The sequence below is a fragment of the Vitis riparia genome, chromosome 1 (assembly GCF_004353265.1).
Source record: "Vitis riparia cultivar Riparia Gloire de Montpellier isolate 1030 chromosome 1, EGFV_Vit.rip_1.0, whole genome shotgun sequence".
NCBI lineage: Eukaryota > Viridiplantae > Streptophyta > Magnoliopsida > Vitales > Vitaceae > Vitis > Vitis riparia.
The window spans coordinates 3,949,428-3,975,647 of NC_048431.1; the positions used below are offsets into that span (position 1 = coordinate 3,949,428).

The 26,220-nt window shown below is 36.0% G+C and overlaps 1 protein-coding gene across 4 annotated transcripts; it reads left to right on the forward strand.

Annotated features, from left to right (window-relative positions):
- The first annotated feature begins 175 nt into the window (after nt 1-175).
- Nucleotides 176-26,220, forward strand: LOC117913578 (DExH-box ATP-dependent RNA helicase DExH5, mitochondrial). 4 transcript variants are annotated; one of them, XM_034828584.1, is made up of 19 exons: nt 177-763; nt 7,694-7,848; nt 7,939-8,026; nt 8,412-8,657; nt 9,846-9,941; nt 11,099-11,287; nt 11,410-11,569; nt 11,650-11,780; nt 13,986-14,153; nt 14,248-14,520; nt 20,183-20,377; nt 20,613-20,816; nt 20,952-21,021; nt 21,124-21,272; nt 23,064-23,369; nt 23,711-23,770; nt 23,893-24,045; nt 24,251-24,361; nt 24,638-26,220. In XM_034828584.1, the coding sequence occupies exons 1-19, from the start codon at nt 404-406 to the stop codon at nt 25,109-25,111; spliced, it is 3,588 nt and encodes a 1,195-aa protein (XP_034684475.1). In that variant the 5' UTR covers nt 177-403; the 3' UTR covers nt 25,112-26,220. The 4 variants fall into 4 exon arrangements, with proteins under 4 accessions (XP_034684482.1, XP_034684475.1, XP_034684490.1 ...); XM_034828591.1 differs by lacking the exon at nt 23,893-24,045 and having other exon boundaries at nt 176-763; XM_034828599.1 differs by lacking the exons at nt 23,711-23,770; nt 23,893-24,045.

A 26,220-nucleotide genomic window follows, 5' to 3' on the forward strand; every position in this document is an offset into this window, starting at 1 on the left:
AAAAAATGATTGCAAAAATCAAATAAAATAACGGACTGAAATATCTATCAATGTCTCTCTCTCTCTATATACATAATAAAAAAATATATTTATAAAAAAATAAAGTAACAAAATATAATAAATTCAAGGAACGGTTAGAAGCCATTTGCAGAGGGAATATCCCTAAATTCGTGTTGAAGAACGGCTTGGCTGAAGGATGACGCAGGGGCTCACGTGCTGAGGCAGGCCAGGTCACGCCTTTCGTCAAGCATCAGCCGAGTGTTCCCTCCGCATTCTCAGACCGTCACACACATCGCCATTTCCATCGCTCTCACTCCCTCTCACTGAGAATCCCAAACACTTCATCTGCAGAGTTGCAATCCTCCATATATATGGTCCCGCCATAACCTTTTCTTTTGCTTGCATGTACGCTCTCCAATTTTCCTTCACTCCCCGCCCCAAAACCCTAAAACCCTCCGCACCTCCACCACTTCACATCCTCATGAAGGACCGCCCGCCTCCCTCATGCGTTTCCCGCTACATCCCTCCTCATCATCGTCTGCGCTCCGTCGTCACCTCCTCTGCCTCCCCCAATCTCAACGCCGCTTCTCTCGACTCCACGTCTCGGGATCATCAAGGCACGCTTCTGAACCCTAGGAACACTTCTCTTCCTCACTCCCAACCTCAGAAGCTGCAACAGAAGGATAATTCACTCTATGATTTCCTGTACGAGGAGGTGTCTGAGGAAGGCTCTGATCGCGAAATTGAGTCGTCGTCGCATGGGGTGAGTTTGATTCATTTGCTTGTTTGTGAATTTGGGGTTGGATTGATATCAAATTGCTTATTTCTTTCCTTTCTCTCTCTCTCTCTCTCTCTCTCTTCTTCTTCTTCTTTTAAAAGAATACTGATGCGGTTCCTTCTTCGGAAGTCTGAAATGTGACTTGTGTAATTGATGTTGACTGAGTGTTAGTGAGATACGAATTTCAAGTTTGAATTGCCGGTCATTTCATGACAGTGGACAATGTGATATTAACTCGGTGTGGAGACATTTAACTTATATTTTCCTTGATACATATTATTGAGGGGTTGCAAGGCTGGTGCTGTCTAGACATTCTGAGACTGGATGGGAACAGTGACCTTAAGTTGCCATTCTAATCTACTAATGGAAGGCCTTTTGTACAAGCCTCCATGAAAGTCCTTATTAGAACAAATCTAATGACGCATCTTCCAACCCCATTTATTATTATTTTATTTATAGTCATAATTGCTTCGAGATTGTGATGCATTGCTGCTTTTTCTTGAGCACAAGGCTTGGATGATGTAGCTAAGGTATGCAATACGGGGAATGCTTGAATGCATGATTGGTTGGCTATGCTTGAGTTGGTTGAGCTATTGGAGCATCAGTAAATCTGTGATTACCTATCATTGGTGCCTGGATTGAACCTTCTGGCATTATTTCAGTGTCATGTGGAATGCTTATTGTTTTTGAGAACGTTTTGGCCCTTCGTTAGAATGAAGATGCACTTGGTTGTTGTCTTGTTATGCCTTTTGCTATGAGTATGTGTTGCTTTCACTAGTCTATCGCTCGTTCTTAAGGAGTATGCTGTGGGCATGACATGGTCTTTAACTAGGGTGGGCATTGATGATGCCTTGATGGATTCTATAGGATGTGCATTTGTGTTATTTTTTATGGCTATGGGAACCATATCTTCTTGTGAGTGTAAGGTTCGATATGGAGGAGATATTGGTGTTTTGACTAACAAGGTGATGGGTGTTTGGAACTTGTTAAAAAGTTGTATTTGTTTGTTAATCTCAATAAACATGACTAGGTTTTTTTAGCACTGATGTGAGAATGGTGTTAGGTATGGGCTAGTTATGGCTTCACACAATTTGATTTTTATGAACAATATTGGATTTAGACATAAAGATACCTGTATTTCAATTGCATGCATAGGTTATGCTGCTGTGTACTTATCTTTTATATGGGGCAAAATTTTTACTCCCATCATGCATGGAATTTCTTTTTGGTTGCTTTCTAGAATTTTGTTTTCTAGCTTAGTACAACTGGGTTGCCTTTTTATTATGAATAGATTAAAAAGCCACATTTCTTTGGTAGTTGCTGTTTATTGGTATCAGATAAGACTTCGTTCTATTTTCTATGTTGGCCATGGTTCAAAGTCCCGGTATTGGTCATTGACTTGGAGGGCCCCAAGGCACATTTGTCTCAGCATTTGGGCTCGGTATTAGATGATATGCAAAATAAGATAGTTAAAAAGTTCAAAAATTTATATTAACATTATGAAATTTTTAGAAAACTAAATATAATTAAATAAGCTTAAAAAAATAATAAAATAAAAATTTTCTCACATTTAACATTATTTAAATAGTTATAAAATATCCGTAGGATGTAATTTATGATAATATTAAGAATTTAAAATTATTTTATTTCAAATACAATGATATTAAACTATTATCATGCAAATAATTGATTATAAAATCTGGTAATATATTACCTTAGATTAATGCAATTCATACTAATTCATACCACATTAACATATAAAATGATAAAATGTAAAATAAACATGACTATCATTTCTTTAAATCCCCAATTCACCATAATGCACACCTACGAGGAAAGAGAAGAGGGTTGACAAAAGCAGAGATAGAGATAAGGGCAGTTGTTGTTAGCCTGTAGACCCACACCCATGACACTAGAGACCCAAAATAGAGAGACAAGAGACTAGATGCAATGATTGGCAATGTAAGAAATCCAGATGATGTTTCTCAATCTCCTCTTCTTATACACCTCTAGATTCACTCAAGGGTAATCTTTCTTCCTCTTCACCATGGGTCATGGGTTTTGATTCTTGAAGAGCTTTTCCTTTTGAAGAACATCTTTGATTTTTCATATATTTTTTAGGTTTGAATCCTGTTTGTTGTTAATTTGTTGTGATTTGAAGTGAAAAAAAGATTTATTTCGATAACTTGACGTTTCAATTGAGTCAAGTTGGAATTTTGATCGAGTCAACTAAGTTTAAATGAGTCTTTATTGAGTCTGAGTCTGAGATGGTATCAAGTATCGGACTTGACACAGAAAGGACTGAGACAGATATGACTCGGTCGAGTGGTACCGAACTCAGTCGATGCTTTCAACCATGATATTAGTTAATGGGATGTGTATTGATTTCTTAAAAGTTTGAGAATTCGAAGTAGTGGGACCTTTTTCTCCTTATCCTTTTGTCTTGTTGATGGAGACCTTAGGTTGTTCCATTGTTAAGGCAATGGAGGGAGGCTTCATCAATGAGTCCAAGGCATAGGTGGAAGAGGGAAAAGGATGGAGATTTCATGTTTGCATTTTGCCGATTATAATATTTTGTTTCCTAAGGCAAATTATGAACATTATTATATTCGAGGTGGATTTCTTTTTTCTTTGTGATTGTATTTGGTTTTAAAGTTAATCTTTAGGAAAATTGAGCTCATCTTGGTGGATGATGGGGTAAATGGAGATCAATTGGTCCCTTTTCTTGGTTGTAGGATGGTGAAGTTTTCATCTGCCTAGTTGGATTTTTCATTGGAGCCCTTGTTTAAGGTTGTTTATCCTTAGAACTCTGTTGAGGTGCATTTCAAAAAGAGGTTTGTCTCTTGAAAGGGGAATATTTGTTAAGGTGGGAGACTATATGTATTAATAGATTCTTTTCCACCTTACTGCTATACTTCATGTTCTCTTTTTGACTTCTAGGTTCGTGATTAGGCTTGAAACTATTTACGGAGATTTCCTAAGAGCACTCATGGAAAAAAAAATGCACTTAGTTAAGTGGTTGATGGTTTGTTTGTTCTAAAAAGGCTATGGTCTGATGGGGTATTAGAAGCCCCATTGGTGAGGTTTACTCAAATAGAATAGCCTGTGGAGGAAAGTTCTTTTGGGCAAGTTTGGGGAAGGAGGAAGAGGGCTGGTGCTCTAGGAAGAGGAAAGATGCTTATGGTATAGGTCTTTGAAAAGCTATTAAGAGATGTTGCAATTGTTTCATAACTCAAAACTTGTATTTCAATTAGCAATGACTTAGGACAAAGTTTTAGTGTGGTTCTTGGTGAAGGGGTTGCTTCTTGAACTTGTTCAATCAATGTTGTTACTATAGAAATGCTTACATGGTTGATTTGTTGCATGAGGATGGTAGTTGGGGTCATTGGAATCTAAAATTTTCTGGGTGGTCTCTCATTTAGGGGGTTTGGAGTTAGTGTTGTTTTTGTGGTTAATTCATTTTTATGATAGGAACGAGGATAGGTTGGTGTGAAGGATCCCTTAGTAAGGTAGTCCTCTTTGAAGTCTTTCTACCAATTTTTTTTTTTTTGTTCATGGGTGCTTTTGGTCCATTTCTAGTAAAGGAAACGTGGGATTCTTATGCTCCTTCTAGGATTGTTCGCCCCACCTCCCCTTCTTTTTTGTGAAGATTTCTAACAATCGATCAACTCATGAGAAGGATTGGTTTCTTGCTAATAGATGCTTTCTATGTAAGTAAAGGGAAGAATCAAATTCATGGAATGATGCCTTTTTGGTCAAATTTCTTTATTCTATGTTGGTGTCAGGGTGCTCAATTCCTTTCCTGGTGGGCAATATTTGAAATTCTTGGGTTCCATCTAAAGGAAGGTTTTTTGGTTGGGAAGTTTGTTGGGGGAAGACATTGACTTTAGATTAGCTTCAAAGGAGAGGATGGTCTTTGGAAAATAGATGTTACCTTTATAAAAGAGAGATGGAATCCATTGATCATGTCCTATTTCATTACTTTAAAGCTAGGGAGTTATGACACTTGCTGTTTTATTTATTTATTTATTTTTAAGAGTCTTTTGGGTCCTTCCTTCTTTGGTTAAGGAGACCCTTTTAAGTTGGCTTGACTACTGTGTGGGCAAAAACATAAGAAGGTCTTGAGAGTCGCCTCGTTATGTATTTTTTTGACCTTGTGGTATGAAAGAAACTAAGAAACTTTTGACAATGTGGAGTCATCGACTCAATGATTGAAGAGTTCTTTTATTAGAAGTTTGTCGACTTGAGTTAGGGTTGTACATAGCAAAAGAATTTGTGTTTCTAATTGATTTTGTATATTGGGTGGGATCTAGATTAGGAAGGAGCACTTTTTTGGGTTTTCTCTTTTTTTGGGTTGTGCCTTTTGTTTCCCTTTGCACACATCCTGTCCTTTCCTGTTGGATAAACCTAATGATACAGTGTTTCCCGCAAAGAAAATATGGGTGGAAAGGGTGCCAACTAAAGTCTGTTTTTTTGCTTGGGAGGCCACTTGGGAAAAGGTGCTCACTCTGGATAGGCTTCAGATAAGAGGGGTGCAACTACCAAATTGTTGTTTTTTGTGTGGCTGTGAAGAAGAGAATGTAAATCATATTCTTTTACACTGTATAGTGACTAGAGTCCTTTGGGATATTATTTTTGGGTTGATAGATATCAAGTGGGTCCTCCCAGAAACTGTAAAGGAGACTCTTATCTTCTGGAGGGGCTCATTTGTAGGGAAGAAAAGGAAAAAGATTTGGAAATCCATTCCGTTGTGTATTTTTTGGACGGTTTGGAAGGAGAGGAATAGATTAACTTTTAGAGGGGGTGAGTTGAATATTCAGAGATTAAAGAATTCTTTTGTTTGTAACCTGTGGAATTGGGCCAAAGTGTATTTAGGTGAGGAGTCTTTCTCCCTTATAGGTTTCTTGGAGTGGATAACTTCCACTTGAGGGGAGGTAGTTCTTTTTGGTCCTTTTCTTTTTTTGGGCTGTAGCCAGCTTGTATACTCCCTGTATGCTTTGTGGCGTTTAGCCTTTTTAATGAATTTCTTGCTTACTTATCAAAAAAAAAATTAATATTATCCTCTCATTGTTTACTTATCAAACAAAAAAAAAAAAGGAAGAAAAGAAGAATTGACTCACCATATTGTAAAGTTATGCATGTTGTTTGTGATCTTTGATATTTAGAGTGTTTTTGGTGTTAACTTCATAGTTGTTAGAAACTTATGATACATCATGCGATATATTTTTTTTATGGAAATTGATATCAATATGTATTGCAATCTATATCTTATCTTAAGCTATCTTACGATACATATACGATACACTATATGTTATATACTACATCAATGCATACATTTTCAAGCATTTTTCATAATTTTTAAGAAAAATCAAATTCAATTTTTTTTTTTTTGTTAAAAGAATTATTTTATTAATTCTTTGAAACGTACATAAATGTTAGAAATTGACCATAAAAAGGAGAAAGAGGTAAAAAAATCTTATATGAAAAGTTACATTTTTTAAAAGAATTATTATATTAATAGTTTAAAATGTACAAAAATGTTAGAAATTGATCATAAAAAGAATAACGAGGTAAAATAATCCTGATGAAAAGTTACTTTCTTGTCGAAGGTCACAATGAAAGTTATATAAATTTATTTTTGCAATTATATATACATGTATATATTTTATAGGTAAATTTTTGTCCTCATTGGGACTTGAACTTGGGGACAAAAATTTAAGAATTTCTATTTGAATGGTTTAAATGTTGATATTGAAAATGATGGTGATTGGTGAATAAAAACTTTTATATAATATATTACTCTTTTTTTTTTGGATTTCTTTTTTCTAGTGGTTAGGAAGGAATGATGGCGAATATAAAAGTTGGAACTTAGGAGATGACACATAAAGACATATTTCAACAACAAATACGAGTACATATAACTAGTTAGAATTTTGGACTAAAAATAAAATTTAAAAATTTATTTTTGTGGATTTTGTGATGAACTACGTTAATTCATATTTTGGTTAAGCTAAAATTTTCAAAACTCTTGTATTCAATGTTTTCGTATAGCATGATAAGGTTTAACTTTTTAGGTTGTACTATCTCTCTTGAAATTAGTTATATATTACTCTATACTTCATGCTTCCAATATATATGGACATGTATGCATATTTTTTCTATTTGTTCTTCACTATATTAAAAAGCTTATGATACACAATACAAAAAAATAGAAAAATGATACACGATACATTTTATGAGTTAACAACTATGGTTAACTTATTCTATTATGGTACTTTGTCCAGTTGAAATGGTAGTTTTATTGGGTAAGAGCAGAATGAGGGAGGGTGTGGAGGATGGTCTCCTTGTGTTTGTTTGTCATGTTTAGAAAGCATGAAATTAAAGGATTATTTATTTATTTATTTATCTATTCTTTGGAGTGTTCTGAAGTGGCAGTGACAGAATTTCTTTCTCAAATCCCTATTTGCTTGGTCAAGAGGTCATTTGGCGATTGAGATCTTGTCTTTTCTTTAAGTCCTATTGATAATCTTGAGCTTTTTGTATTTTCTTTTGTTTGTCTCTATGTCTCTTGGTGCTCTTTGTAAGGGTTTGCTAAGTGCCCTGTTAATTGTTGCTGCTTACACATGCATAATAGTGCTTCACCATATATTTTACATATAAAAAATTTAATCATAGTTTGCATTTCAAGGGCTATTTTATTGCTGCTTATTTCAGGCTATTTAATCTTTACTTGCCATCCATTTGGAGGATATCTTAGTCTATTAAATATTTTAATCATTGTGTTTTTGTCTCCTTAATTTTGTATTGAGCAAGACACAAATTTGTGCATGCATTTACCAATGATGCATAGTTATAGACATTACAAATTCTACAATTCCTACAGTGGTTGTTTACTGTTTAAACCCTGCTTTTCAGGGTGCTTCAGCCCCTGATACCATTGATGAGTGGAAGTGGAAGTTTACTATGCTTTTACGCAACAAAGACAAACAAGAGTTGGTGTCAAGGGAGAAAAAGGACAGGCGTGATTTTGAGCAAATAGCTATTTTGGCAAGCAGAATGGGTTTGTATAGGTAACTTCAACTTCAATAGAGTAGCTGTTCTTATCATTGGATTTGCACTTAGTTACCATATTGATTTCAAGTTGTCATTATCTTTGGCAGCCATCTATATGTAAAAGTTGTTGTCTTTAGTAAGGTTCCACTGCCAAACTACAGATTTGATCTAGATGACAGGCGCCCACAGAGGGAGGTATTTTCTTGTAGCCCTACTCGCTTAATGCAGTTCATCTTTGTTTGATAGAATTTTGATTCACAAATCACTACAGTACTCTGAATTCTTTTTTGCTGCTAGAAAATTGCTACCTCCTCTTTTTTTTTTTTTTTTTTTTTTTTTCTTATTTTTTAATTTATATTTTATCTTCTCTATCCTTTGAGCTAGACACAAAATTGCCTCACCCTCTCATTTCCAAGATACTGTAAATTTCAATTTATTCCTTTTTTGCTTAGCTAGATTGCTTTTATTGTTTGAAACAGATTAATATACTTGTTTATTGAATGTCTTTAAGTGTTTTTTTGCTTCTCCCTTATTTGCATGCTTCTGGAGCATCTAACTGAAGCTCTTAAGAATTAAATAGGTAATTCTACCTCTTGGTTTGGATAGAAGAGTGGAAGCCCATCTTGAGGAGTACCTTTCTCAAAAGTTTACGACGAATGAAAACTTTCAAGATATTGCCTTCTCTAGATCAAGTAGTACTAGTAGCATTGCTACTGATGAAGGGCTTTTTGAGCAACCAGAGCCACTTGCAGTTAGTAGATCTGTCATTGAGAAAATTGTTTGGCGGAGGAGTTTGCAACTGCGGAATCAGCAACAAGCATGGCAGGTTTACTTTGTCCTTACCAATCTGGAAAACACATTTTTTCTATAGCCAAAGGGCAACATTCTACAACATTATGAGCAAATAACTAATATATAATTCTAGTCTAGACAGAGCAGGCAATATATTAATCATTCACTTTCCATGCATAAATGAAGTTTGGACATCATATATAGTCTATGTTACAGCCTTGAAAATTGATCTAGGCATGTTTGCTTGCACTATAAGGATAGTGATTAGCTGATTAAGTAAATATTATGTGCTTCTGTATGCATGCTCGTGCTTTTCTTTTTAAAGAGGAATAACTCCGATTTGCCATGCATGTAGGAGTGAATGACTGACTGAGTTGATGAGTGAGATCATAGGTGGATGTCATAGCCTTGAAAATCAATCTAGGCATGCTTGCATGGGCTATAAGAATAGCACTTAATTAATTTGGTATGTATTTTGTGTGTGTATGTGTGCACATGCGCGTTTGTTTGTTTTTTTTTTTTCAAAAGAAATAAACCTAATTTGCTATACATGTAGGAGTTATTCTAGAAAAAGACAAGTGTGGTTACATACATTCACTTAACTTTTGTTTTCTGTTAGATGTTTAATCCTAAAACCATTTGCTTAGCAACAAAAATTTAATAACTAGGAAACAAAAAACTAAGCCCTTTGCTTTGGCCTTTGAGAGTGGTTATACCCCTAAAACTTGGTAAAAGCATTGTCCATGGCTAACCATCAGCTAAACTCCTATGCTAGTTTGCCATCCTAGCATTGTCCATATTTGTAGCAATTTGAACCAAGAAAGTGCTAGAGCATTAGCAGTGCTGAAAGTTCCTAATTTTTTTAATATCTTTTTGTGTGCTGCTGTGGTAAATACTGGCTTCATGTTACTTTCTTATTTGATGGGGGAAGGTTTTGCAAATTAGTTGAGGTTTGAGTTGATGTTTTAATTATGCACTCTGTAATTAAGAAATAAAACCACCTTCTTGTGGGCTCTTTATTCATAATTAATACATTTTTTTGTTTTTGATAAAAAAAAAAAAAAAAAAAAAATAGAACTTGTAATCTTTACTTGACATATAAATACAAAATAATCATATTGCTATAATTTTATTTCCCATTAAGTTTTTCTGGTTCTAAATCCATATAGTTGATTTTCATATAGAATGGTCTGGATGCTTGTGATAATTTTTTTTGATATAGGAATCTCCAGAAGGTAGAAAAATGCTGAAATTTCGTGGAAGTCTCCCTGCTTCCAAAGAGAAGGATGCATTACTAACAGCCATTTCAGGAAATCAGGTATGACAAAATTTTAATATTTTGTTCTTATTAATTGGTTGATTGTGGTTCCTTTCTTTCATGAACCCCTAGATAAAAGGACCGAGTTTTTGACAAGCATGGATTTTCTTTGCCATGTGGTTTGTTGTCTCCTTTGATGGATAATCCATCCTTCTTTTTGCACTGTTTCATTTAGATTCAATGAAATGAAATGCTTATTTCTGACCCAACAGAAAAAAAAAGTGACAAGCATGGGTTTCCAAATCAAAGCTTTCTTGTTTGCTCTTCAGGGAATTGACACTATTTATTCATTTACTTGTTTGGATCAGAAACAAGAAATTTACAAAGAATGAATAAATCATGAATGGCCACGAGGGATGTGGAGCTCTTAGACTAAAAAGGAAAGATGCTTTACAAAGGATATCTATTCTGATTGATTACTGTTACCCTCACAGTAAAAATCTGCCTTCTTTTTTGCTACCATGTTCAATACTTTTCAGAGGTTTTTTAGAAGCAGTTCTTATGGGTAATGTCGATCCATGAAAATATTTTTTAGTGTGTGCACCCTCAAATAATGAATCATACTTTTGATTTGATTTCACCAATGCCATAAAGTACTCTGAACTTTCCCCATGTCTGTTCAGGATCAGAATCAACAATGATACTTGAAACTACATCTTTCTTTCCTTTTTTCTTTTCTTTTCGTTTTGTTTTTACGTTGCTTATTTTAGTAAGTTTAAGTTAAATCAACTTGCTTAGTTTGCCAATTGGAATGGAAAAGTTAAATGCAATTTTGGTAGGTCCTTGTTTTGGGGCACTATGGCAGTTGTGATAATGTTTTCTAAGATCTGTAATTTGGTTTTGTCAAACCATCCAGGTTTATCATTTTGGTTATGTCCAAGTAGTTCTTTTATCTGACACAGATAATGTTGCCAATGTATATAGAGATGTAGAGATGTCAAAGTAATTGTTTTTATATGCAAGAATAGAAGGTTTAAGAGTACAAACTGATATGCTAATTTCAAGCTCAATAGCTACGGACAAACTGATTATGCTAATGGCAAACTCAATAGCTGGGCTTTTATTATGGCATTGCTTTCTTTCCATGCTTAATAAATTGTTTGATAAAGGTAATATTTTGTATTATATCTGATTAAAAAATATTTTGTATTATACAGGTGGTTATCATCTCAGGTGAAACTGGTTGTGGCAAGACCACTCAAATTCCCCAATTCATCTTAGAATCTGAGATTGAATCTGTTCGTGGAGCTGTATGTAGTATTATATGTACCCAGCCTAGAAGAATATCTGCCATGTCTGTTTCTGAAAGAGTTGCTGCAGAAAGAGGGGAGAAATTGGGTGAATCCGTGAGTTTCTATCTCAAATACACTTGTCCTACAACGTTTGTCATAACCATGGTCTTTTTCGATCACTTTTGACAAGAAAACTTAAATAAAGTCTTTTTGCTTCTTGGCTTCGTATGCTAAAGGTTGGGTATAAGGTCCGGCTAGAGGGTATGAAAGGAAAGGATACTTGCCTTCTATTTTGCACCACAGGCATCTTGTTGAGAAGATTACTGGTTGATAGGAATTTGAAGGGCGTAACTCATGTTATTGTTGATGAAATTCATGAGCGTGGAATGAATGAAGGTAAAATGTGGACTTGATGTTCTGTTTTTCCTTGAGAAGAGGAAATGTGATTTCTTACCATGATACATGTTTGATTCCAGATTTTCTGCTTATTGTCCTGAAGGATCTCCTTCCTCGCCGGCCAGAACTGAGGTTGATTTTGATGAGTGCAACCTTAGATGCAGAACTTTTCTCATCCTACTTTGATGGGGCTCCAGTTGTCCATATCCCGGTAATTTTAAGATGCCAATGAACATTGAGTAGCATTTTCCTATCCCTGCTGAATTCAATCAGTTGATTCCATGATTAAGCAAATATGATTTAAGTATTTATTTCTATTTTCTTTTAATTTCATACTTCTCTCCTTGTTTGAAGTTAGATGTTTTAGTATCATTTATTTTCATGCATGAAGGTTTTGTTTACCGGTGTTCAATACTTCGACTGATTGGGTTAATGCCTTCATTATGATTTGCATAGTGTTTGTAATTGGTCAGGTTAAAGGGTTTCTAATCAGAATCCAACCTATTTATGATCAGGTTGCATTGGCTAGACTAAGTCCAGATCTATTTGGATTCAGATTTCAAGGAATGTTAAAATTATAAAAATATTTTGGTTGTATTAAAATATCTTCAAAATACTAAGAGAAAAAATAGTATGAAATAATTAATCAAGTTAATTAATTAATACTAAAAGGGTTGAGTTTAGGTTGGGGTTGCCAGGGTGGAACACAAACCTTTATAACTAAGTAGGATTTTGGTTGATATGTCCACATCTGAGTCCATATAAGAAAACAAGAATATAAGTTGATAGAAATAGAGTATACATTGGTTGGTCTGGAACTAGGGGGCATTGGAGTTTGAAGTTCATTAAGGATTTCTTGGATAGGGAGCCTGAGAGACTGAGTGGCTTTATGGGTTAGTTATATAGGAGAGATACATGGTTAAAGGCAGCCACACTGAGAGCATATTTTTATGTGGTAGGGAATAGAGAAAGGTACAGTTTGGAAAGAGGTTTGGGGGCACTTTGGCCCCTCACAAGTAGCTCTCTTTGGGTGGCCAACAGTGTGGGAGAGAATTTTATGCCATTGGCCAACTTATGTGGCAGACCCCTTACAAGCAGGTATTACATATGTAAAAGAGGGAAGAAAAAATGGCTCAAGGCTGTTACTATATGGTTAATGAAATTTTGATGTCTAGCTGGTAAGAGAGGTTGCTGGAAGAGGTAGAAGAAAGGATGTAGGGCATTTCATACTTATGTAATATATTTTTATAATATGAAACAAGAAGAAGTCATGCATATGTTCTGTGTCATTGTCCATTCATATGCTATATTTTGAAGTGTGTCCCTGCAGTGTTGTTCTGGGGTCTCTTTGGAAGAGGAGGAGTTGTAAGGTGTTTTGGATTTTGTCACTAGTATGGTTTTAGCTTATCACATCCAAAGAATTCAAGTGCAGTTGAGCTTAAGTTGTATATCAGTTAGATGAAACAACCATTTTTATTTAAACTCTTATGACTCTATGCTTCAAGTTTGTCGATGATATTCCTCTTTAGAGATTACAAGCAATTTACATGTTGAGGTTGTTCTCTATGAAAGGAGGTGTCACTGGTCTTTTTGTGTAGTCAAAGGGAAAATTTTGAAGGATGAAAGAAAGCAATTTCATTTGAAATTACATTTTTTTACCATCATTTTCAGTTCTTCATATATGATGTGGCCGAGTTAGGCTGATACAATATATTCTGACAGCCTCCAAACTCGATACTGCCTGCCAGCGTCCTTCTAAATGGGAGTACTTTTATATTTTTCCAGCTTTTCTGCCTTCACCAACAAAGAAGCTCCTCTAGTTTGATTTGAATATTTGGCTCAGAGGAGACATAAGTTGATGAAACCTTTTATGATCACTCCCTGAGACAGGAAGGTTGAACTGTGTTAGTTGTACGGGTAGCTTTCTCAGTCTCAAAGTTATGAACCAGAGCAGATTGAGCGGCTTTGAAAGGATGTTGAACTGCTGTCTCACATCCTTCAGAAAAATTAAGCTTTCAGAAATGCCTAAATGGTACTTGTAAAAGAGAAGTCCTTGCCATGATTTTTTTTTTTCTTCAACTTTTTGATCCAATATATGGAGTTCCTCTTTTGTAGTTACTGGAACTTGTTTCCTTATCTTTTATTTCATGGATATTCTTGTATAGAGTATAGAGCATGTAAGAAAGTTGCCTATTAAAAAGAGCATACAAGATTGTTATGTGCTGCTGATTAAACCTATCCATTGAGTTTTTAATACCCCTTTAGTTTTATTAATTAATTAATTAATTTATTTATTTTTAGTTTTCTTATTGCTTACAGTCAGAAATTTTAGTCAGAGTGGAGGATGAAAACTCCCATGTAATGGTGGAGCTCATGTCTTTTTTATTTTATTTTTTTAATGTTTTCTTTGATGTAGGGTTTTACATACCCAATTAGAACGTATTTCCTGGAAAATATTCTGGAAATGACGGGATACAGATTGACTCTGTACAATCAAGTTGATGATTATGGTCAGGAAAAGATGTGGAAAATGAACAAACAAGCTCCAAGAAAGAGGAAGAGCCAACTTGCTTCTGTAGTCGAGGTATTCAGAATTTTTAAAAGGTTTCTGTTTCTTCATTGCATTTTCTAGTATCCCCTGTCACTAATTTTTTGTTTCTTTTTCAAATATTAACTAGGATGCACTCAGAGCCACTGATTTCAAGGATTATAGCCCACAAACTCAGGAATCTTTGTCCTGTTGGAATCCTGACTGCATTGGTTTTAACCTCATAGAAAACCTTTTATGCTATATATGTGAGAATGAATGTCCTGGTGCTGTTTTAGTCTTTATGACTGGGTGGGATGACATAAGTTCTCTGAAAGATAAGCTCCAAGCTCATCCCATCTTGGGAGATTCAGACCAAGTTTTGTTGCTCACGTGCCATGGTTCTATGGCTAGTGCAGAGCAGGTAATTTAAATATATATATATATTAATAATCTATTTCATTGGTCTGAATAAATGTATGCTACTCAGTTCTGCATATGTTACAGCACATATCAACTGGGTTAAGTTGCCTTTTGCCTGCTAGTTGAAGCATGGGTGGTTTAAATATCATTGATCAAAAAAAAAAAAAATGGGTTGTTTAAATATCTTGCTGTTAATTGTATCCATGTCTTTTTCATGAGGTCTCACTGGCCTCATCATAAGTTTTCTCTAGAGATGAGAAATGATTTCTATTGGCACCCCTATTCCTGATCACATAATGGAACTCTGATATGACATATTATATTAACTTTGTTCAATTCTTTTTTGATCTGTTAAGCAAGAGTTCCCACTTTGTCATTATTAAATTTCTCTATGGATGGCACAATGATCTTGTTTGGTGTTCATGTACCACCGCTCATGTTTTAGGTAATAATATATGATGTGTGTGTGGTGTATATGTGAAAATAAAGCATTTTTTGCCTGCATGGACACACATATGGTCACTTTTTAACCGTGTAACTAAAAAATAATGCTACACTAATTGTGATACTAACACTAATGCTAATACTAACACTAATACTAATACTGCTACTACTACTACTAATAGTAATAATATTATTAATAATGGTAATTATAGTGAATTTTGCCCATTATATTAGTGCCTTTCAATACTTGCTTTTTGTTCTTTCCTTAATTTGATTAGAAGAGTTTTTCGCCCTTGAGGTTTATCTCAGGTGGCAAGTGGTTGGGGTGAGAATATGGGAAGTTCTAGGTTTAATTCCTAGGAAAAGAAAAGAATAAAATAAAATGTTCCTATAAAAATACTGCTATAATAATAATAATAACTTTGATTTCTAAAGTGTTGGCCAATAGATTTAAGAAGGTGGTAGGTAAGGTGGTGTCAAAATCCCAAAATGCCTTTGTGGAGGGAAAGCAAATTCTGGATGCAATGCTTATCACTAATTAGGCTATTGACTTATTGATGAAAAACAATGATTATGGTTTAATTTGTAAGCTCGATATTGAGAAGACTTATGATCATGTTAATTGGGACTTCTTGTTGTTGGGTCTAAAAAAGATGGGTTTTGTGAAGAAGGGATTAATCGGATTAAATGATATATTTTTGCAATTAGATATTCTGTCCTTGTCAATGATACTCCATTAGGCTTTTTCCAAAGCTCTCAAGGTTTAAGGTAGGGGGACCTTTTCTCGCCCTATTTATTTGTGATTGCCATGGGGACACTCATTTGTTTGCTAAAGAGGGCTAAGGTTGGAGGTTTCTTGTCGGGTTGGCGGGTGAGGGGCAAAGATGGAGAGATGATGGAAGTTTATTTTTTGTCGTTTTCCAATTATACGTTAATCTTTTGTGAGCCTTCTCAAGACCAATTCACTTATTTCAGGGGTAAGAATTGATTTGGAAAAGAGTGAACTAATTCCAGTAGGGGATGGTGGAGAACTTAGAAGAGTTGACTCTAGAGTTTGGTTGCAAGGTGGGTGCTCTCCTGTTTTCTTACTTGGGTCTTCCTTTTAAGTTTGTGGTGTTGTTGGATGGAGCGGAAGAAAGGCTTTTGCAAAAGTTTAGTTATGTGGAAAATACAGTATATCTCCAAAGGTTGGAAACTAATCTTGATTTATAGCACTTTATCTAGTATGCCTATCTTTTTTATGTCTTTTTTTTTTTTTTTTTTTTTGTATTCTAAGGACAGACAGGGCGAGGTTGGAGCAAATTCAAAGAGGTTTTCTTTGGGTAAGAGGGGCTCTTGAGCAAAAATCGCATTTAGTAGGGTGGGCTATTGTTTGTTCAAACAAAAGTAAAGATGGTTTAGGGGGTTAGGAATATTTTGACACTCAACAAAGCCTTGCTTTGTAAATGGAGTTGGTGTTATGCTGAGGATAGGGGGGCCTTTTGGAAATAAGTCATAAGTGCAAAATATGGGGAAGAAGAAGAAAGGTGGTACCTGCTAGGGTAGCCCAGTTGGTTAGGGCGAACACTGAGAAATGTGGTCTCAGTAAGTGACACCTGGTCCTGAGTTCAAATCCTACCACTGATGATACTTTGAATTTACTTGTTTCTGGTTATTGGGGGGCGGCCAGCACTCCAAGGTTTGGGTCCCCATGGAAAGTCCTAAGGGTTTGGCCATGGAAGGTTCCTCAATTATAATAATAATAATTAAAAAAAAAAAGGAAGGTGGCGCTCCCATGAAGTGAGAGAAGAGTATGAGGTAGGATTATGGAAATTCATTAGGAAGGATTAAGATATTTTGACTTCTAGAGTTGTCTTCTCAGTGGGTAATGAACGGAGAGTGAGATTTTGGAAGGATAAGTGATGTGATGAATTGTTATATAATACTTTTCCTTCTTTATTTGTTATTGTTGTTTCTTAGGAGGCTTGAGTGGAGGATGTTTGGAACCCCTCAAATGAAAATGGTTGTTAGCCGCCTTCACCCCCACCGCCCCCCCCCCCCCCCCCCCCCCCAACTTCTCAATGATCAGGAGGTGGAAATTGTGGAGTGTTTCTTTTGATACTACAAGGGAGGAGGGTGCATAAGGATGAGGATGATAAGGTGATTTGGACAGTGTCAAAGAATGATAATTTTTTTGTTGAAGCCTTATACTTGGGTTTGGAGCTGGAAAGTCCAACTTCTTTTCTAGTATGTGTTATTTGGACCTCTTGGATGTTGCCAAAGGTGGGTGTTTTTGCTTGGTTGGCTACATGGAATAAGCTTTCAACCTTGGATCATTTACAGAGGAGAGGGTGGTCTTTGACAAATAGATGCTTCCTTTGTCATTTAGAGGAAGAATCCATTGATCACATCCTCATTCACCTTATCAAGACAAGGGATTTATGACATTTATTGTTTTCCTTGTTTGGCATGTCATGGGTGTTTCCCTCCTAGGTTAGAGAGATGCTATTAGGATAGCATGACTCTGTTGTGGGTAAAAAACAGGAAAAGGCGTGGTAGGCTACTCCCTTATGCTTATTTTGAACAATTTGGAAGGAAAGAAACATTAGACTATTGGACATTTCTTTTCAAGGGCTAAAACACTCTCTTTCTTGTAACCTTTGGGTTTGGTCTAAGTTGTTTATAGTTTTAGGTCCTTCTACAGTAGGTTTTGTTGATTAGTTGAGCTCTTTTTTAGGGGATGGTGTTTTTTGTTGCCCCTCTTTTCTTTTGGTGGTGTTTTTAGTTGTCCGTTGTATACTCCTTATGTACCTTAGCATGCACTATTAGCGCTTCTTTTTATGATATTCCCTTGCTCTACCCATCAAAAAATAAAAATAAAAATTATAAGCACTATAATAAGAACTTCTCAAACACTACTAAAAGGTTCAGATTTGGCTTACCAGTCCAAATAGGGCCTAAGACTTGAAAAGAGGCTTGACAATTTTTTGAATTCATATGTTCATGGGCTATTTTGGGTCCTGTTTGCTTCAGCAGTAGAAGTAGAAATAGTTGTTGTGCAATTGAATTTATATTTGAGAGTTATACTTTAAAAAAATGTTTTTATTAAAAATAGGAATAATTTTAACATTTTAAAAAGATTCTAATTAAATAAAAATCTTCTTTCCACTACATGTTTGAGAAAAAAAAAAGAGTCTCTTTGCCTTTCTAAAACGTGGGTAAATCATGTTGGAAATTGTGGAACTCACATTTGTGAATTTTATCTGAACACTCTTAGAAGTTGCATTTAACCTGCAAATGCTGCATTTAGCATTTAAGAAGCTCTCTTCCAAACAGGGTCTTTATATGTTTGACTTTCACATTTTCTTACGTATTTGGTAGCTCAAATGGGAAAGCAAAAATTCTTCCTAAATCAAATTCCCAAAAACTGAATGATTGCACTTTTGATGTCAATTGGATGTACAAAGCTAACTCCTTGCCTGCATTTTTTTTATCTTCTCTAAAAATTTTCCTAGTTAGCAAACTAGACCTGCTCAAATTTGACCATGGGTCATTCAATGCTTTATTCACTTCTGTCGAGCAAATGCAGCACAAAGACAATGGATAGTATTATACACAGCTGCATCATCCATTCTTGATGATCAAGTGGGTACATAGATTTTCACAGTAATTTATCTGATCCATGCTATCCAGTTTAACCTCATTGTCAATTATAGTGCAAAACAGTGTAATTGACGATCAGAATTCTTTTCAATTACTACTGAGCCTAATACACCAATTTTTAGGGACCAAACTATGGAAACTCTGATATTCTGAATGTTCCAAGTGATATGGGCGCTCACATTCTTTTGTCCAGTCATCTTTCATCCTTAACAATCATGAGGTATGCAATTATAAGTAATATTTTTCTGTGCCCGGAGCATGAAGGACCAATCTCAAAGTGTATTCATTTTTGCACTAAGAAAATCCACTTACATTACACAAACACATGCATTACCAATTTTAGGTTGAGCTGCAAATTGTACAGAGGACTGATGGCAACTTCAATCTTTGATACCTAGATTATGCAACCTAGTTGTAGATCAATTAGCCAACATGGAGCATTGATTCATGAGGCTTTTGTTGGGGACTCCATACCACCCTGAGATGATTTGCTTTTAGATCTATGATTGCCCTTGTGGTCTTTGCTCTTGTTTTCTGTTTCTCTGTTCTTTTATACTCTTATGGTGACTTTTGGTTTGAAGGGTAACTCGTCCTTCCTCATAACCTCTAATCATGTAATGAATTTCTTTGTTTTTTCTGGTTTAAAAATAAAAATATGAATAAAATAAAGTAAAATAAAAAACTTCAAATTTGAGAAAGCTTTCTTCTATTAGAAAAGAGTTAGGATTGAGTCTGAATAGCCTGAATTGTGGTTGCCAGTTGGAAACTCTTATCGTGTAGCCTCTGGGTTCTAAATTGTAAAAACACAGACTGCATGGGATTTTTAATCAAGAAATTAGGGACAGAGATTGAAATTGGAACCACAAAAGTTTTTTAATTGAACCTGACCGGCCTGAAATAGATTTCCAGTTGAAAACATGCAATATGTCTAGGATTCCAATTTTCCTTAGCTGGGACTAGAAGGAAAACTTAGTGTGGCATCCACTAGTCCAGCTGTGAACAACAAAGAAATGGACAACGATATATCTATTGTAATAACCTCTCCCTCTCTCTCTCTCTCTCTCTCTGCCTGCCTCCCTTCTTCCCTCTCCCTCTCCCTCTCCTATTTTGTGGTTATGTGGTATGTGGCAGATATAGCTTTTGAGAGGCTGAAACAGTGGAATTGGATGTCTTGTGTTGATTCCAAAATTTTCTTGTTTTCATCATTTCATGACTTTTGGTTTGATTGATTTCTGTAAAATGCTTTTCGGCTACAAATCTGCTGATTGTTTAAATAAGCTGAATAGTTGATCTTATGCTGCTATTTTATGTGCAGACTTGCTATGTTTTGCTTTGCACTGTATATACAAATTTTGTATCCACTGCATCTCATTTTGCATTTTATACTGTCACATGTCAGCTTTGGCATTCAATCTCTTTGTTATCCTCATTGAAGGAGAGATTAAGCTATGTAATGGCCACTATATAAATATGCATTCTCACTGCATTTTTTTATAATCCATGTGAGGATTGAAATCAGTCTCATATATTATGCCTCTTATCAGTTCCTCAAAAGTTTTTATTTGGAATTCATGCAGCGGTTAATATTTGACAAGCCTCGAGATGGGGTAAGGAAAATAGTGCTAGCCACGAATATTGCTGAGACAAGTATCACAATTAATGATGTGGTTTTTGTTGTTGACTGTGGAAAAGCAAAAGAGACATCATATGATGCACTGAATAACACTCCGTGTTTGCTTCCTTCCTGGATCTCTAAGGTTTCTGCTCAACAGGTAAAGCTCATGTTCTGCTTGAAAATTTTATCTTTCAGATGCAGATTAGTAGTATTTAGCCAAGTTTTCACACATACAGCCAAGTTTTAGGAACCTTCTAATTGGACAAAAACCTTTTAAACAACTTGTACTTCCCTGATTCCTTTCAAATTACATTGACTTAGAAAATAGGAATCAAGGGTTTATTGCATATGTTTGATATATTTTCCTTTCCTATGCATTGTCTAATATGTAGAGAAGAGGAAGAGTTGGCCGTGTTCAACCAGGAAAATGTTACCATCTCTATCCTCGATGTGTATATGATGCTTTTGCAGATTATCAATTGCCTGAAATTTTGAGGACACCTTTACAGTCCCTTTGCCTGCAAATCAAAAGTTTAAAACTTGGAAGTATTTCTGAGTTCCTATCTAGGGCTTTGCAGTCTCCAGAGTTGCTAGCGGTGAGGTTCAATTATATTTCTTCTGTGTCATCTAATTATAATTTTCATATGTCATATATAGAAACTGTTTCTGGGGAAGATTAGAATCATGTCTATCTCGTGATGTTGAACTCTTTCATTCTCATTTGTTGGCAGGTTCAAAATGCTATTGAATATTTAAAAATCATTGGGGCTTTAGACGAGAATGAAAATTTGACTGTTTTAGGTGTGTATAGTTGTTTCCATGTTTCCTAATGCATTCTGGTGCTCATAACTGATGCAATGTATAACTTTTTCATTCCTCATGTCCTCTAACTAACATTGGCAGGCCGCCACTTGACAATGCTTCCAATGGAGCCTAAACTTGGAAAGATGCTTATACTGGGGGCTGTCTTCAATTGCCTAGATCCAATACTAACCATCGTTGCTGGACTTAGTGTTAGAGATCCATTCTTAACACCATTGGACAAGAAGGATGTAAGTCCACTTCCTCTGTTATTTGATTAGATGAAGGTAAAATGCTCTGTTTCAGATAGATAGAGACAAAGGTTTGTTCTGTCATTCTGGTGCTTTTTATAGTTTGTATGTTGTTGCTTCCCTGTTCTCAAAATATTGCCGGCTTGGTTATCTTATATCTCTATTTATCTCTACTTTTCTTGGGAGAGCAGCTGCGGATACCGTAGCTCTTTAAAGGTGTGGGAGGCAAGTTGAAGGTTTAACCTAGTGATGGTATATTGTGCAATTGGAAACTAACTTTTAGGTCACTATCAAGAAGAGAGGAGAAAAAAAACTGACTCTTAACCTGGCGATAGCACATTGTGCAATCAGAAACTAACTTTTGGCTGGCTTATCAAGAAAAATGAAACAAAGCAAAACAGAATAAAACTGACTTTTAGCTCAGATTGATGGTGATATAGGTGGGTTGGAGGGAGGTGCATGGAGAGCCCTTTCATGATTGTGGTTCATTTAGAGAACCAGCTAAAGAGGAAGGCTGTTGAATGGGAAGATACTGGCATGGCCTTTGTTTGTGAGCTGGTTGACTTTGTCTACTTGAAAGAAGTTTCAAGCTACAATCTTCTGGTCTAGTTGGATTTCCCCGGAGAACTGTTAATGAAGGATTATGCGTTCTTTTCACTGCATCCCCCTATTGATAAGGGCAACAAGCAGTGGAGAATTTCCTAAAATGCCTCATTTTATATTTATTGGATGGATGCCTGGGAACTTCTTAATATCCCTCTTAGGAGATTATGCAACTGCAGGGCACCTACATGTGTGATTTCAAATAGAGTTCGGGAATTCAGTAGCCATTTGGGGAGAATTTCACAGAGTGGGATAGATTTGAATATTGACTCATTGTTCTCAAGCTGATTGCCATATGAAAGCAACTAACAGGATTTCTATTACCAATTTGATAAAGTAGTGGGTTAGCATATTTGCTGCAGTTAAATTTGCCATTCAGGCGAACAGTATCATATATTTCAACAGTACTCTGTAATCGTATATGGGCAAAATCCTACTACTGCTCTTGACTTGGATCCATACTGCATGTGGCGGGGAAATATTGGGCCAACATATAACAATCCATAAGCATGTCGAACTTCAGTCTTAAGAACAGTGTGTTATCCATCTGGGATCATGACAAGATGAGTGCCATTCACATGTTGTAGATTTAAGTTGTGGCATTTTTCTGTTTTTTAAGTTCAACTTTTTAAGCGATAAGATTGTGGTGTATTTTCAATTAAGGAGTGGCTATCCAAATGCATTGGACATGTGGGAGTTTTTACTGGCTATTAAATTTTGCTTTGCACATGTGCTTTTTTGGTTTTCCTGCCCCCTTTTTTAAAAAAATTTAAATTTAAGTTTTTTGTCATTTTGATCTTCTACACATTGCATTGTTATGGAGGATGCCCAATGAATTTACCCATAGCTTATGCTGAAGAGATTGTGGCTGTCTCTTGTATAATTGTTCTCACAATAGTTGTATCATTTATGGCTATAATTTGGATATTTTACTTAACATCTATTTTCCTCTGATCTCTGATTTAAAAAAAAAACCCTCTATCATGGGAGAGAAGAAGAGAAGGGAGGGGAAGTATGGCAGGAAATGGGTTTTAGATGTTACAACTATAAAGTAGAAGACAGGTCCCCTGTTCAGGTGACTGACAACATAGGAGAATAGTGGAAGTATAGTATGGTGCTAAAATAATGTATTTTCTCCGTAACAATATTTGGGCTTTGCAACTAATGTATCCGGTTTCTTCTTTGTAGCTTGCAGAGGCTGCAAAAGCTCAATTTTCTCATGACTACAGTGACCATCTTGCACTTGTTCGGGCTTATGAGGGCTGGAAAGATGCTGAAAAGGACCAAATTGGATGTGAATACTGCTGGAAAAATTTTCTTTCGGCACAATCAATGAAAGCTATTGATTCACTTCGGAAGGAGTTCTTCTCTTTGCTAAAGGATGCTGACCTGGTTGATGGCAACATGGCCACCTACAATGCATGGAGCTATGATGAGCATCTCATTCGAGCAGTTATTTGCTGTGGCCTGTATCCTGGAATTTGCTCTGTTGTGGTGAGTAATGAATTTCCCTTCTGCGAAATTGTCATAGTTTATTTTGATTCTCTGAGTACAGCAATCTCTTTGATATTTGACCTCCTTTCCCCACTCCTAAGGTAGTTCTGTTTTGTACTAGATTGAGCTCATTTGGTCTAAGTTGGAAACTATGACTCCATTTAGCAAAAAATGAATAAAAAGTGCTAGTGATTCCATAATTTCACTATTTAGAAGAATGATTTGCTAATCCCGATCTTCTTGTTACTGTCTCCTCGTAAATTATATTTGGTCTATAAGCATAATATAATCAGTTTCCCTGCATAGAATCTTCATGTGTACTGACATAAATGTATTTACAGCAAAATGAAAAGTCATTCTCATTGAAAACAATGGAGGATGGTCAAGTGCTCTTGCATTCGGTAAGTTTCTTCGCCCAAAAGTATTGTATTTGGGCTACTATTATTTTTCACAAAGTAATTAACCTTGTATTCTCTTCCTAATTGAATACATCAATGCATTTTTCTTTCCTTTCTTTTTCTAGAATTCAGTCAATGCTCGAGAATGTAAAATTCCATATCCATGGCTAGTTTTCAATGAGAAGATAAAAGTAAACTCTGTTTTTCTCCGGGATTCAACAGCTGTGTCTGATTCAGTGCTTCTTCTATTTGGGGGCGACATCTTGAGAGGGGATGGTGTGAGTTTCTTGCTCAACAATAATTATTTTAAAATTTTCTCCTAACTTTATATGGTCTTAATAATTTGGAATGACACACATTCTCATTTGCATGTTTGTTTGTGATGGTCAAGTGAAATAATTTTCCTGTTTGGGCTGACATGCACATTCTCATCTGCATGTTTAGTTGTGACACTTAAGTGAAATAATTTTCTTCTTGTGGCAGGATGGGCACTTGAAAATGTTGGGAGGGTACTTGGAATTCTTCATGAAACCTGCTATAGCAGAAATGTATCAAAGCTTAAGGAGAGAACTTGATGAGCTAATTCAGAATAAAGTAAGTGAAAGCTTGAAGAAAAGCTATTTATGCCTGAGTAGATGGGTTCTATTTTTATGTCCACTTTGGTTTCTATTTAATAAGGCCTATATTAAAAATTTTGGTTTCTATCTACTTTCTGTTCTGAGCTGGTTATCAAAGGGGGCACTTTACTGTTTTGTGATCCACCTACATGCACAACAAGAAAATGTAGAGTTTTTCTCTGATTGTCTAGCTCATGACCAATTTTAGTTATTTGATTTCTGCTAAGTAATCCTAGTTAATCTATATGGGCAGCTACTGAATCCCAGAATGGGCATACACATGTATCATGAGCTCCTTTCTGCAGTGCGACTGTTGATCTCGGAGGACCAATGTGATGGCCGATTTGTGTTTAGCCACCAGGTTGGCCGCCAGGTCGTAAAGCCCTCAAAAACATCTGTTACAGGGATGCCAAAAGCCTTGGTTTCAAGGACTGAAAGTGGTCCTGGGGGTGATAATTCCAAGAGTCAGCTCCAGACGTTGCTCACCAGAGCAGGATATGCTGCACCTACTTACAAGACAAAGCAATTGAAAAACAATCAGTTCCGATCCACTGTAGAGTTTAACGGAATGCAGATCATGGGGCAGCCTTGTAACAACAAGAAGTTTGCAGAAAAGGATGCGGCAGCGGAGGCTCTGCAGTTGCTAATGGGTGGGACCCAGTCAGGCCACGAATATATTGACCACATGTCAATGTTGCTGAAGAAGAGCAAGAAGGATCATAAGTAATTGGGTGATTGTTTGGAAGAACAGTAACCAATGGGGCTTAGAAAAGCCTAAGTCTCGAAACTTCGGTGACCAGGTGGGTCCAAGAATTTCCCTAGTCACTCCTCTCCAAAGGAAGAAAGGTGGATTTGTCATTTATAAAGTCACCAACTCTGACCTTATTTTAAAATTCCGAAACAGTCATAAGCTGTCAGATTGATACTTCCACCAACAAAGAACAGACTTGCTGGCCCAAGGTAAAATTTGTGGTGGGTTTGGAATGTCTGATTATCTGCTTCCAGACATGGAGGTACAGCCAAACCGACCAGATACAGTTGAAGGGACTTAGAGGGACCTATGTTTTCCATTTCATATTTTTGCTTCTGGAGCGGGTTGATTGATGGTGACTGAGTGCTGTCATCAGAGCCCATGAACCTGCAGTTGCTACGTGGCATCAATGATAAGTACAGACTGAATTTAGAGAGAAATCGTGGGATTTTGCCCAATTCCAGGCTTAGAGATCATGTTCATCCTAACTTGATCACTTTGTATATCATGATTCCTTAAAACCGAACACTGGGAAGGTCTTTTTAAAAAAAAAAAAAAAATTGGACGAAGAAGAGAGAAAATGAGAAACCTGTAGTTTGGCCTGAATTGTAAAGTTGGTGGTTGGGATTGGTCGGTAGGAGTGGAATTTGTTGAACCTATTTGGGAATATGTTTGATGAGTTGAATCATCAGGAAATGTTATAGTCACTTTCGACATGGGGGGCCCGGAATTGGAGATTTTTTTCTTTTTCTTTTGTTGAATGATCAAGTGATGTCATGTGAATATTGATAGGGACTAAGAAACATTTGACGCCAATAAGAGTGGGAGTGTCTCATTGAAAGCCCTATAGAAGATAATTTCTGTTTAGCATGGATGTATCCTTATCGAGAAGCTGTATGGGAGTCTCTCATTGTTTTGGCTTTTAGCTGTTAACATGTCATGGCACAGTTGTCTCAGCAGATGGTACCTTGGAACTAGAGTGGTTGGTGCAGGCTTTTTTGGTCCTGACTGGAGAACCCGAGTATTAACAATGCACTTGTACGTACTTTACCTCTCTAATTTTGGTTTAAAATACTCTTAATATC